This window comes from Otolemur garnettii, unplaced genomic scaffold (assembly GCF_000181295.1).
Source record: "Otolemur garnettii isolate 467f Iridium unplaced genomic scaffold, OtoGar3 scaffold00148, whole genome shotgun sequence".
In the NCBI taxonomy this organism is placed as follows: Eukaryota; Metazoa; Chordata; class Mammalia; order Primates; family Galagidae; genus Otolemur; species Otolemur garnettii.
In genome coordinates, this window is record NW_003852543.1 from 2,740,464 (window position 1) to 2,753,447 (window position 12,984).

At 38.1% G+C, this 12,984-nt stretch overlaps 1 protein-coding gene across 1 annotated transcript; it reads left to right on the forward strand.

Annotated features, from left to right (window-relative positions):
* The first annotated feature begins 432 nt into the window (after positions 1 to 432).
* On the forward strand, positions 433 to 1,106 carry LOC100965667 (40S ribosomal protein S2-like). Its single transcript, XM_012811042.1, has 2 exons — positions 433 to 873; positions 942 to 1,106. Exons 1-2 carry the CDS (start codon positions 451 to 453, stop codon positions 1,104 to 1,106), a joined length of 588 nt encoding a protein of 195 aa, XP_012666496.1. The 5' UTR covers positions 433 to 450.
* Positions 1,107 to 12,984: the final 11,878 nt, after the last annotated feature.

Genomic DNA, 12,984 nt, shown 5'->3' on the forward strand with positions numbered 1-12,984 from the left:
AATACTTATTCTAGTCTTGTTACCTGTTTGCTTGGAGCTCCTTGAGACATCCTGACTTTCATATATTGTTTTTGTCTTTGAAATAACTTTTAACTGTGTTTGTTATGGAGAGTTATATTTACTCATTCTTTATTTGTTTTGCAAATTAAATTTGTTAGAATATGTTTGTTGTAGGAAATTAAGTTTATTCACCCACCATGTAACAGAATACTTCTTATGTTCTGTGCTAATGGGCATATTGATCACTGGGACCTCCTTTAAAAGATACATGTCTTCTTCTCCAAGAAAACACCAAATAGCAAATGGTGTGGTGCAGCCAGAGGCCTCTGAGGCAGTGGAGGCTTCCATGGAGGATTCAGCAGCAGCCTCCAGGGCTAGGGTCACAGGGGCAGTCAGGGTCACAGCTGAGGCTATGGACCTCAAGAAGGCAAGTCTGAGGACAAGGAGTAAATGCTTGTCACCAAGCTGAGCTGCCTGGTCAAGTACATGAAGATCAAGTCCCCACAGGGGATCTATCTCTTCTCCCTGCCCATCAAAGAGTCTGAGATCATTAACTTTTTTCTAGGGACATCTCTCAAAGACGAGGTTTTGAAAATTATGCCAGTTCAAAAGCACATTAGCACTCGGCAGCTGACCAGGTTCAAGATGCTTGTTCCCATCAGGGACTACAATGGCCACGCTGGTCAGGGTGTTAAGTGCTCCAAGGAGGTAGCCACTGCCACCCAAGGGGCCATCATCCTGGCCAAGCTCTCATTGTCCCCATGCAGAGATGCTACTGGGGGAATAAACTTGGCAGCCCTGCACATTCCTTGCAAGGTGACAGACCACTGTGGCTCTGTGCTGATACATCTCATCCCTGCCCCTAAAGCAGCAGTTCTCAACCTGTGGGTCATGACCCCTTTTCAACAATGAAAATACATTGTGGCATTAAGAAGTTTGAGAACCACTATCTTAGAGGAACTGACATTGACTCAGCCCCTGTGCCCAGGAAGCTGCTGCAGATGGCTGGAGTCAATGACTGCGACACCTCCGTCAGGGGCTGCATTGCCACCCTGGGCAACTTCACCAAGGCCACTCTTGACACCATCTCCAAGACCAGCTACTGACTCCAAGACCATATTCACAAGTCTCCCTACCAGGAATTCACTAACCATCTTGTCAAGACCCACAGCTGAGTCTCTGTGCAAAGGATCTAGGCTCCAGGTGTGGCTACAACAGCATTTTTATATAAATAAATGCCTCTTAAAAATATAATGTACAGTATAATATAGCAATTTTCATAGAACAAACACACACCACATGTATATATCAGTCAGTACAGTAGGCCTAGTTCCTTATGTTGATCACCTTTATATGTTGCCAGTTTGTTACAGTTTCTTGAGTGGTCACTTATAGAAGTACTATCATGTATCCTTATTTATTTATTGAGAACAACACACACCACATGTATATATCAGTACCATAGGCCTAGTTCCTTATGATGATCACCTTTATATGTTGCCAGTTTGTTGCAGTTCCTTGAGTGGTAGTACTTACAGAAGTACTATCATGTATCCTTTTTAATTAATTAATTTATTTTTTGAGACAGGGGCCTCACTATGTCACCCTGGGTAGAGTGCCGTGGTGTCATGGTGTCATAGCTCACAGCAACCTCAAACACTTGGGCTCAAGCAATTCTCTTGACTCAGCCTCCCAAGTAACTAGGATTACACGCACCCATCACATTGCCCAGCTCTTTGTTGTTGTTGTTGTTGTTGTTGTTGTTGTCGTCGTCATTGTTGTTTAGCTGGCCCAGGCCAGGTTCGAACCTGCTAGCCCCTGGTGTATGTGGCTGGTGCTCTAACCACTGAGCTACGGGCGCTGAACCCATGTAGCCTTTTTAAAACCATGCTTATACCTTAGCAAAGTTCAGGACTCTACCATAGCCTGTTATTAATTTTATAAAGGTCACTTTCATGAAGTACATATTTTTAAGAAAACACAGGGAAAATGTCAAATATATTCAGGTCTCAAAAGTAGAGGCTGGACACGATGGCTTGTGCCTATAATCTACTACTTTGAAAGGCTCAGGTAAGAGTATTGCTTGAGGTCAGGAGTTTAAGACCAGCCTGAGCAAAAGTGAGATCCCATCTCCACCAAAAATAGAAAAACAAGCCAGGTCTGGTGGTGTGTACCTGTAGTCTCAGCTACTCAGGAGGCTGAGGCAGGAAGATTGCTTGAGCTCAGGAGTTTGAGGTTGAAGTGACCTATGACACCACTGCACACCAGCCTGAGCAACAGAGCAAGATCAGGTCTCCAAAAAAAAAAAAAAAAAGGTAGAGGAGAAAAGTGATGGAGCAAAACAATATTTAAAAATATAATAGCCAAGAATTGTCCAAAACTGATTAAAAAAAAAAACACACACACACACCAAGTTACAGATTGAGAAGCTCTACAAACCCAAGATGGGTCAATATGACTAAAAACTCACCTACGTATAGTGTATAAAACTGCTGCCAAGTAAAATAAAGGAGAAAATCCTAAAAACAGCCAGAAGAAAAATAACAAGGCAAGTTACCATGAAAGAAGCAAAGGGGAACTTTGGCTGACCTCTCCCCAGAAGCAATAGAAGCCAGAAGAGCACTGAAGAAAAATAACTGCCTTCCTAGAATTCTAGGCCTTGAAAATTATCCTTCAAAAATACAAACAAAATAAAGTTTTTTTTTTTTTTTTTGAGACAGAGTCTCACTCAGTCACCCTATAGTTGAATGCCATGGCATTACAGCTCACAGCAACCTCCAAATTCTTGGGCTTGAGAGATCTTGCCTCCCAAGTAGAGGAGACTATAGGCACCCACCACAACACCTGGCTATTTTTAGAGATGGGGTCTTGCTCTTGCTCAGGTTGGTCTTGAACTCCTGAAATAGTTACATATGTGAGTAAATATTAATAAACATTGGTTGTATAGAACAACAGTGGTTTGTGAAATCAATACACACACACATACACATATATACAGAGTTTAAATAGACAACAGAAGCACCAAAGGTGGGAGGGATAAAGTTGAGGTTAGTGTGTATTTCCCAAATTCTACCAATATGTAGAAAGTGACCAAAGAACTTATATATGCTAGTCTTTCAGCTAAGGATGAATGTTGTAAACAGCAGAAAAATTACTAAAAGTACAAGGATGTATGTCAAACTAATAGAGAAATAGAGTAATAAAAACACTTATTTCAAAAGAAAGAATAAAGGAAAATAAAAAGGAACATAAAGGAGATGAAATAAATGGAAAACAAACAGTAAGATGAAGATTTAAACCGAACTAAATCAACAATAACAGTAAAAATAAAGAGGCAAAACATGTCAAGTATGTTGTCAGACTGACTTAACAATAACTACAATTATTTACTGCTTACAAGAGAACCATTTCAAACACAAGGATACAAAAAAGCTGGAAGTAAAATGATGGAAGAAATTATCCTATGCAGACAAGAACGGAAAGAAAGCCATTTTAGCTGCATTAATGGGAGAAATAGTATAGTTCAAAGTAAGAACCACCACAACTAGTGGGATATTTCATAATGACAGAGTCAACCCATCAAGAAAATATAACATTCTAAATTAGCATGATTCTAACAACATAGCTTCAAGGGTATAAAGCAAAAAAAATCTGGAAATGTCCAAATATTTGGAAATTAAACCACACAGTTATAGAGAACCCATGTTTCAAAGAGAAATCCATGAAGAAAATTAGAAAATATTTGTAATCAAATTAAAATGAAAACACAGGACATCAAAATTTGTGGAAAGCAGGTAAATTAATAATTAGAGGGAGGCTGGGTATGGTGGCTTACACTTGTAATCCTAGCACTCTTGGAGGCCAAGGTGGGTGGATTGTTTGAGCTTCAGAAGTTCGAGATCAGCCTAAGCAAAAGTGAGACCCTATCTCTAAATAAAACAAAACAAACGAACAACAACAAAAACTGGGCGCTTGCAGTCCCAGGTACTTGGGAGACTAAGGCAAGAGGATTTCTTGAGCCCAAGACATAGAGGTTACTGTGAGCTATGACACCACAGCACTCTACTGAAAACAACAAAGTAAGACTCTGTCTCAGAAAAAAAAAAGAAAAGAAAAGTTAGTAGAGGGAAATGTGTAGCAATAAATATACTATAAAACAGAAAAGAGTTGAATTAATAAACCAAGCTTTCACTTTAGAAAACTAGAGGACAAAAAAAGCAAGTCAAACTTAAAGGAGGTGGAAAGAAGAACATGAGAGATAAAGGCACAAATCGATAAAATTGGACATAGAAAAAACAGTAAAGTGTAATACAACATAACAAAATGCAATTTATCCCAGGCATTTAAGGGTGATTCAGCATTTGAAAATCAGTGTAACTCATCATATCCCCAGACTAAAAGAGAAAAGTCATTTGGTGATCTGAATAGATGCAAAAAGCATGTGCCAAATTTAACCTCCTTTTGAAATGAAAACTAGGGATAAAAGGAAACTTCCTTAACCTGCATTTACAAAATTCCCAGAGCTAAAATCATTCTTTTTGTTGTTGCTGTTTGGGAGTCAGTGAGGGTACAAAGAATTAGGTTACACTGATTGCATCTGTTAGGTAAAGTCCCTCTTATAATTGTGTCTCACCCCCAAAAGATGTGCCACGCACCATGACCCACTATCCCCCTCCCTCTTCCCCTCTACTCACTCCTCCATTCCCCTACCCACCACCTTGTATTAGATCATCTGCTGCCTTTATATTAGAATTGAGTGCATTGGATTCTTGCTCCTGCGTTCTTGTGATGCTTTACTAAGAAGAATGTGTTCCAACTCAATCCAGATAGATACAAAAGATGTAAAGTCTCCATCTTTTTAATGGCTGAATGGTATTCCATGGTATACATGTAACTCAGCTTGTTAATCCATTTCTGAGTTGGTGGGCATTTAGGTTGTTTTCACATTTTGGCAATTGTAAATTGAGCTGCAATAAACAATTTAGTGCAGATGTACTTATGATAAAATGACTTTTTTTCTTCTGGGTAGATGTCTGGTAGTGGGATTGCAGGATCAAATGGGAGGTCTAATTTGAGTTCTTTGAGGAACTTAGTACTTCTCCATACTTACTTCCAGAAAGATTGTATTAGTTTGTAGTCCCACCAACAGTGTAAAAGTGTTGCCTTCTCTCCACATCCATGCCAGCATCTGTCACTTTGAGACTTTGTGATGTGGGGTCATTCTCACTGGGGTTAGGTGATATCTCAGGGTGGTTTTGATTTGCATTTCTCTGATGATCAGAGACAATGAGCATTTTTTTATATGTTTGCTAGGTATTCATCTGTTTTCTTTAGAGAAAGTTCTATTCATGTCTCTTGCCCAGTGATATATGGGAGGATTGTTGGCTCTTTTTTTGTTGTTGTTGTCATTGATTAATTTGAGTTCTCTGTAGATTCTAGTTATCAAGCTTTTGTCTGATTCATAATATGCAAATATCTTGTCCCAATATGAAGTTTGTCTATTTGTTTTGGTTGTCATCTCCTTGATTTTCAGAAGATTTTCAGTTTAATTAAGTCCTATTTATTTATTTTTGTTGCTGATGCAGTTGCTATGGAAATCTTCTTCATAAAATCTTTTCCCCAGGCTCATATCCTCAATTGTTTTCCCCATAATTTCTTTAGGTCTTTTATTGTCTCATGCCTTAGATTTAAATCTTTTATCCACCTTGAATCAATTTTTGTAAGTGGTGAAAAGTGCAGGTCCAGTTTCAGTCTTTTACATGTGATCATCCAGTTCTCCCCACACCATTTATTGAATATGGATTCATTTTTCCAGTGTAGGTTCTTGTTTGGTTTATCAAAGATCAGGTGGATGCAAGAAGTTAGTTTCATCTCATGGTTTTCTATTAAGTTCCAAATGTCTATGTCTCTATTTTTGTGTTAATACCATACTGTTTTGATCACTATGGCTTTATAGTATACCTAAAGGTTGGGTGATGCCTCTGGCTTTGTTTCTATTACTAAGAATTGCCTAGGCTATACAAGGTTTTTTCTGGTTCCATACAAAATGAAGAATTATTTTTTTCCAAATCTTGAAAGTATGATGATGGTATTTTAATGGGGATTGTTGTAGATTGTTTGGGGAAGTATAGACATTTTAACAATGTTGATTCTTCCCAACCATGAGCATGGTATGTTCTTCCAGTTGTTAATATCTTCTGCTATTTCTTTTCTTAGGATTTCATAATTTTCTTTGTAGAGGTCCTTCACTTCTTTTGTTAGGTATACTCCTAGGTATTTCATTTTTTTGGAAGCTACTGTGAAGGGAATTGTGTCCTTGATTAGCTTCTCAACTTGGCTGTTATTGGCATACAAAAGCTATTGATTTGAGGATATTGATTTTATATCCTGAGATGTTACTGTATTTTTTGATCACTTCCAGGAGTCTTGTGGTTGAGTCATTGAATTCTCTAAGTATAAGATCATATTATTGGCAAAGAGTGAGAGTTTGACTTCCTCTGCCCCATTTGGATGCCCTTTATTTCCTTCTCTTGCCTAATTGTATTAGCTATAACTTCCAGCACTATGTTGAATAGTAGTGGCATTAAAGAGCAACCTTGTCTTGTTCCAGTTCTAAGTGGAAAAGCTTTCAGTTTTTACTCCATTCAGTATAGTATTAACTGTGGGTTTGTTGTAGATGGCTTTGATCAATTTAAGAAATGTACCATCTATGCCTATTTTTTCTTAAGTGTTCTAATTAGAAAAGGGTGCTGAATTTTATCAAATGCTTTTTCTTCATCTATTGAGAGAATCATATGGTCTTATTTTTGGTTCTGTTGATATGGTGAATTATGTGTATGGATTTGTGTATGTTAAACCAGCTTTGCATTCCTGATATGAAACCTACTTTATCATGATGTATAATTAAATTATTTTAATGTGTACCTGTAATCTATCGGCTAGGGTTTTGTTGAGAATTGTTATATCTATATTCATTAGATAAATTGATCAGAAGTTTTCCTTTTTAGCTGAGTCTTTTCCTAGTGGTGGTATCAGGGTGATGTTTGCTTCATAGAACACATTGGGGGGAGATTCCTTCCTTCTCAATTTTTTTGGAATAATTTCTGCAGCATGAGTATACGCTCTTCTTTGAAGGTTTGACAGAATTCTGGTATGAAGCTATCTGGACCAGGGCATTTTTGTTGTTGTTGTTGTTGGGAGATTTTTTATTGTTTCTTAAGTCTCAGTTCTTGAAATTGGTCTGTTGAAGAGATCTATTTCTTCTTGGTTAAGTCTAGGGAGAGGATGAGATTCCAGGCATTGATCCATTTCTCCACACATCAAATTTTTGTTCAGAGAGTTTCTTGTAGTACTCAGAGATAATCTCTTGTATCTCTGCAGCATCTGTTGTTATTTCCTCTTTATTGTCTCTGATTGGGGTTATTAGAGATTTTACTTTTCTGTTTCTAGTTAATCTGGCAAATTAGATTATAGATTTTATTTATATTTCAAAATAAAACAACTTTTTGTTTCATTAATTTTCTGAATGATTCTTTTGTTTTCAATTCCATTAATCTCTGATTTAATTTTGGTTATTTCTCTTCTTCTGCTGGACTTCAGATTAGGTTGTTCTTTTTCCAATTCCATAAGATGGTTCATGAGTTTGTTGATGTGCTCTCTTTCTGTTTTTTGATTGAAGGCGACTAATAAGATAAATTTCCCTCTTACAACTGCTTTTGCTGTATGCCACAGGTTTTGGTAATTTGTGTCTCCATTGATTTTATGTCTGAGAAATTTAATGATTTTCTCCTTTACCTCTTCCTGAATCCAACTATCATTCAACATAAGATTTTTTAATTTCCATGCCTTTGTATGGGGATGAATGTTTTTGTTGACTTTCACTCTTAGTGCCTTGTGGTCTGAGAAGATACAAGGTATAATTTCTATTCTTTTAATTTTTCTGAGGCTTGATTTGTATCCTATTTTGGAGTATGTTCCATGGGCTGATGAGAAAAATGTATATCCTTTAGCTTTGGGATGGTGTGTTCTGTATATGTCTATTAATCTCATTTGTTCTAGGGTCACATTTAAGTCCTTTGCATCTTTGTTTAGTTTCTGTTTAGAGGATCTGTCCAATTCTGTCAGAGGGGTGTTAAAGTCCCCAGTATTATGGTGTTATGGGATATAATATTCCTCAGACCAATTAAGGTCTGTTTCACAAATCTGGGAGCATTTAAGTTAGGTGCATAAATATTTAAAATTAAAATGTTTTCTTGTTGTATTGTTCCTTTGACCAGTCTGAAGTGTCCATCTTTGTCTTTCTTAACTTTAGTTGCTTTAAATCTGCTTGTATCTGAAAATAAGGTTGCAACCCCTCTCTTCTTCTGATTTCCATTTGCTTGAAATACTGATTTCTATCCCTTAACCATGAGTCTTGATTTGTTCTTCAAAGATAGGTGCATTTCTTAGAGACAACATATGGATGGCTTGTGCTTTTTTATCCAATTAACCAGCCTATGCCTCTTCAGTGGGGAATTCAAGCCATTGACATTTATTGATGGAATGGATAAGTATAGCAGAATTCTATTCATCTTATTTTGTGGAAGTCTGTGATATAGTTTTAACTTTTGCCCCATTGTAGAAGCTAAGTTTTGACCTTTGGCTTCTGGGTGTTTACTTTGCTTGTGGTCCATTGTGATGGTCAGTGTTGAAAATAGGTGTATTTCCTGTAGAACTGGTCGTGTTGTGGTGAATTTCTTCAGTGTTTGCATATCTGCAAAAGATTTGATTTCTCCATCAATTTTGAAGCTTAGTTTAGCAGGATACAGAATTTTGGGCTGAAAATTGTTTTGTTTAAGAATGTTGAAGGTGGACGACCATGCCCTTCTGGCTTGGAAAGTTTCAGCTGAAAAGTCTGCTGTTATCCTAATGGCTCTGCCCCTGTTGACACTCCTGGATGCTTGCAGAATCTTCTCTTTTGTTGTGACTTTGGACAAGTGCATTACAATGTGCCTTGGAGAAGCTCTGTTTGAGTTGAGATGACCTGGGGTTTGATATCCATCTAATAGAAGTGTGTCAGAATCTTTAGTAAAACTTGGAAAATTTTCATTTTATGATAGTCTCCAGTAGGGCTTCCATTTTGGGGGGACAATCTTCTACCCCTTTACGCAGTGGTTCTCAACCTGTGGTTTGTGACCTCTTTGTAACAATGAAAATACATCACGGCGTTAGGAAGGTTGAGAACCACTGCCTTTAAAAATCCCTATTATTTGTAGTTTTGAACACTTCATGAAGTCTCATAATTCTCTAAGCAACTTTTCTGATTTCTCTCTCTTCTTTTCTGCCTCTTTCATTACCTGGGTTAACTCAAGAACTTTATCCTCTAGCACAGAAGCTCTTTATTCTCCATGATCTAATCTATTTTTGATACTTTCTACTGCACCTTCACATTCCCTGATTGTCTTCATTTCCTTAAGCTGCGCCATAGCCTTTCTATATTCTACATATCTCTTGTCCATGTTTTGGTTCTGTCTTTCCATTTTCTCATCCATTCCCTTTATTGTCTTTATCACCCATATTTTAAATTCCCTTTCTGTCAAATTCATTAATTCATATGGGTGGAGTCTTTTGAAGTATCTGTCTCATGGTCCCTTGGGGAAGTTGCTCTTTTTTGGTTTTTCAGGTTGCCCAATTTTTTCTGTTGGTTCCTCCTCATGAATGCTTTTTTCTTTTTCATCTCCTTGTCCTCCTTTTTCCTTCTTACTTCCTCTTTTTATTTAAATTACCTGTCTCAGAGCTTAGGTGTTGAAGAGGCTTCTTGGTATAAGGCCGAAAGGAAGAGAAAAGAGTGAGCAGGGAGAAACAAGAGGAAAAGAATGAAGGAAGAAAAAAGAAGGAATGAGAATAAAAAGGAAAAAAAGAAGGGGATGAAAGAAAAGAATTGAAGAACAGGAGAGAATGAGGACAGGAATAGAGAATGAGAGTGATAGGAGAAATGGTATCAGTCAGCATGATGCTAAGGTTATGCCTGTAACTCAAGGATTTTGAAGTGCTGGGTGGGTGGGTTCCTCAAAATCAGGAATTCCTTACCAGCCAAAGCAAAGCCAGACTTTACCTCTGCCAAAAATAAGAAGAGAAAGAAAGAGCAAAAAGAAAAAGAAAACTTCTGCGGTGTGGACTTGCCAATACCATCTTCCCAGACCAAAGGGTAGAAGAGGTCCCTAGACTATGATCTTTTGGCCTCCTTGAGCCAGACTATTGTCATGACCTCCCAGCCAGATGAAAGCCATACTGCCCCAGCACTCAGAGAAAAAAGAAAATAATAATAACAACCTGGTTCTTTGTACCCTCAGTGATTCCCCAACAATAAAAAATAATAATAATAAAATAAGAATAGAGAAAGAAAATTAAAAAATATAGTTGTATCAAGTAAAGAAGAGAGAGGGAAGAGGAATAAAGAAGAAAGACCCCCTGAAAAGAGGGGATATCTTAGTTGTTGTACAAGCAATTTATGAAGAAAAAATGAGAGAAGTAGAAAAGTCTGTATCAAAAGAGAGAAAGGAGAGGAGTGAAATAGAATAAATGAGGCTGACATACCATAACCAAAAATACAGGAGCCCTTGCTCTTGATGAAAGTAAAAATGGAAGAATAGAACCAACCAAAGTAGCAAAAATAAAACACAACATGACACAAAAGAAGCTTAAATATCCAATAACAGCAGCATCCTCAGCAGCAAAGAAAAGAAACTAAAAACAATTTACAAGCAATTTATGAAGGAAAGATGAGAAAAGTAGAAAAGTCTGTATCAAAAGAAAGGAGAGGAGTGAAATAGAATAAAAACTAAAAAGGAAACTAAAAATATGTATATATATGAAGGGACCAACTTTAATAGGAAGAGAGAGAGCGCGCGCGCGCGCGCGCGCGAGAGAGAGAGAGAGAGAGAGAGAGACAGAGATATCACAATATATTGCTGGGACACCAGGTGGCGCTGTGGCCTTAGGAGACAGAGAACAGTAGTAACCTCTCTCTAGTTTCAAGGCAATGACCCTGGTTCCTAACTTAGTTGCCCACGGTGATCGCCTGATTGTTTCCTCAGTATTCAGTCCAGTAGGGTTGGGATCTTGTGTCCAGACTCAGTCAAAGGCAGATTTCACAGTGCCCCCTGACAACAGTTCCCTGGGGGTGAGGGAGCCATTCACCCTGCCCCAAGAGTGGAATTCCCATCAAGGCAGGCAAAACAGAGATGACTGTGTGCTTTAGACCACTGCTGAAAGGCCCACCCTCACGACCTTCTCCCCGCATTCCCTCCATGGCACCCTGGCAGCTGGGGTCTTTCTAGTATGGCTGCCTCGCCAGCCACCAAACTGATGGTAAATCCACTCTACCCAGTATTCAAATCTTGTTGCTGTATACTGTTTGAGTCCGCCCACACTTCCAACCTTTCTCCTCAATGCACAACTTTCCCCCCAAACCAAAAACTGCGGAAAGGCTTTCTCCTGTCCCAGAACTCCTGGGGGAGGTCAGCCATTCTTATTAGCTCCCAGTCACTTGACTACTTAAATCAGACCTCCACTGTTGCAGACCACACGCTGTCTACTGCACACCACCACCTTGCTGTGCTCCAGAAGCTACTTCTCTGGGTAAGGTCCCTGGCACAAGATGTGGCTGGATTCTCTTTTTATTCCCCAGTAGTACTAGGAGAACTCAGTTGAATAATTCTTCTGGTCTGCCATCTTGCTCCACTCTCCTAAAGTCATTCTTAATGTTGAAAAATTGGAGCTCCACCCTGCCCAGGCTGGGTTGTGGATGGCTGGCTAGACATGTGATATTTATGTAACATGCCAGGGTTGCAACCTAAAAGGCTTGTGTAGTTCATCAGCATCATTGCAGTAGAGTATAAACTTTTCTACAAACTGGATCTTGAAACTTCTAACATTTGCAGTGTTAAAATGTTTTGCAAATACACACCAATGACACAGACTAAATTAAGTCTCCTTGTGGGACATTCGTGATCTTTTAAGTTTCTACACATATATGTATATGTATAATGTAATCCAGCAAATACCAGTATTAACAAAGGTGAAACATGTAGCTGCTTTTCCCATGTAATTGTGCAAAATAATAAAATGCCACAACTAGGGTTTTTTAATTAAACCATTTGAAAACCAGTATGCTTAATGAAAATTTGTCCAGGTATAAATAAGCAATTAAGGCATAAATGATTTATGCGTGCTGTGACTTAGTCTATGGATTGATTCCAAAATTTCTTGGTCACTGTGCACAGTCAGTCTGACTGTCTCTATATATACATACATATACATGTTAAAATATACATAATTATTATAATGTGTAATAAGAATCAGGCATACATTATCTCTAATAACGAGGATAATGCTTTTAAGTGTTAATAATATTTCCCTCTTCAATTAATAGCCTTTTTATTTGGGGGACCAAGCTTTCCTTTTCCCTGATATTTCTATTCAATATTGTTTCTTCCTCTCAAGAAATGTGTTCTTTCCTCCTTGGTTGTCCTTCATAGAAGGACAGGGCTGTCTGCTGTGGCTCAGGAGGGTAACAGGCCAAGCAAGCATCTCCAGCTCCAGAATTCAAGGAGCCATTGAAGCGAATGCTCCATTTTAATCATGGGGAAGTTCTACCTTTTATAGATTCTAAGTATATACTTTAACTTAGAACCAATAAAGGTCTAATGTCATAAATGGTAAAATCTTTTCTCTTCTTGGCAAGCACTTCAAACAGTAAAAACTCAACCATGGCAATTAATGTATCATCCAAAAGGCACTCTGGAAATCAGTTAGTTTATTGTACTTGACTATTCAGCCTGTTGATCCAAACCTTGAGACTAGTAGACTATTATCAAGTGACTATTATCAAGTCCACTAAAATGTCTCGTTGAAACAGTTCACTCACGTGGAAAAATACAGTTTCAAGCTGGGGAAACACTGGCTCTTGAAAGGGAGTTTTAAAGTTTCTATCTCTACCTCCTG

Coding starts and splice junctions, on each gene's coding strand:
- LOC100965667 (XM_012811042.1), top strand. CDS start 451: ATGCTTGTCACCAAGCTGAGCTGCCTGGTCAAGTACATGAAGATCAAG. Junction 874..941: donor TCCCTGCCCCTAAAGCAGCA/GTTCTCAACCTG, acceptor AAGAAGTTTGAG/AACCACTATCTTAGAGGAAC.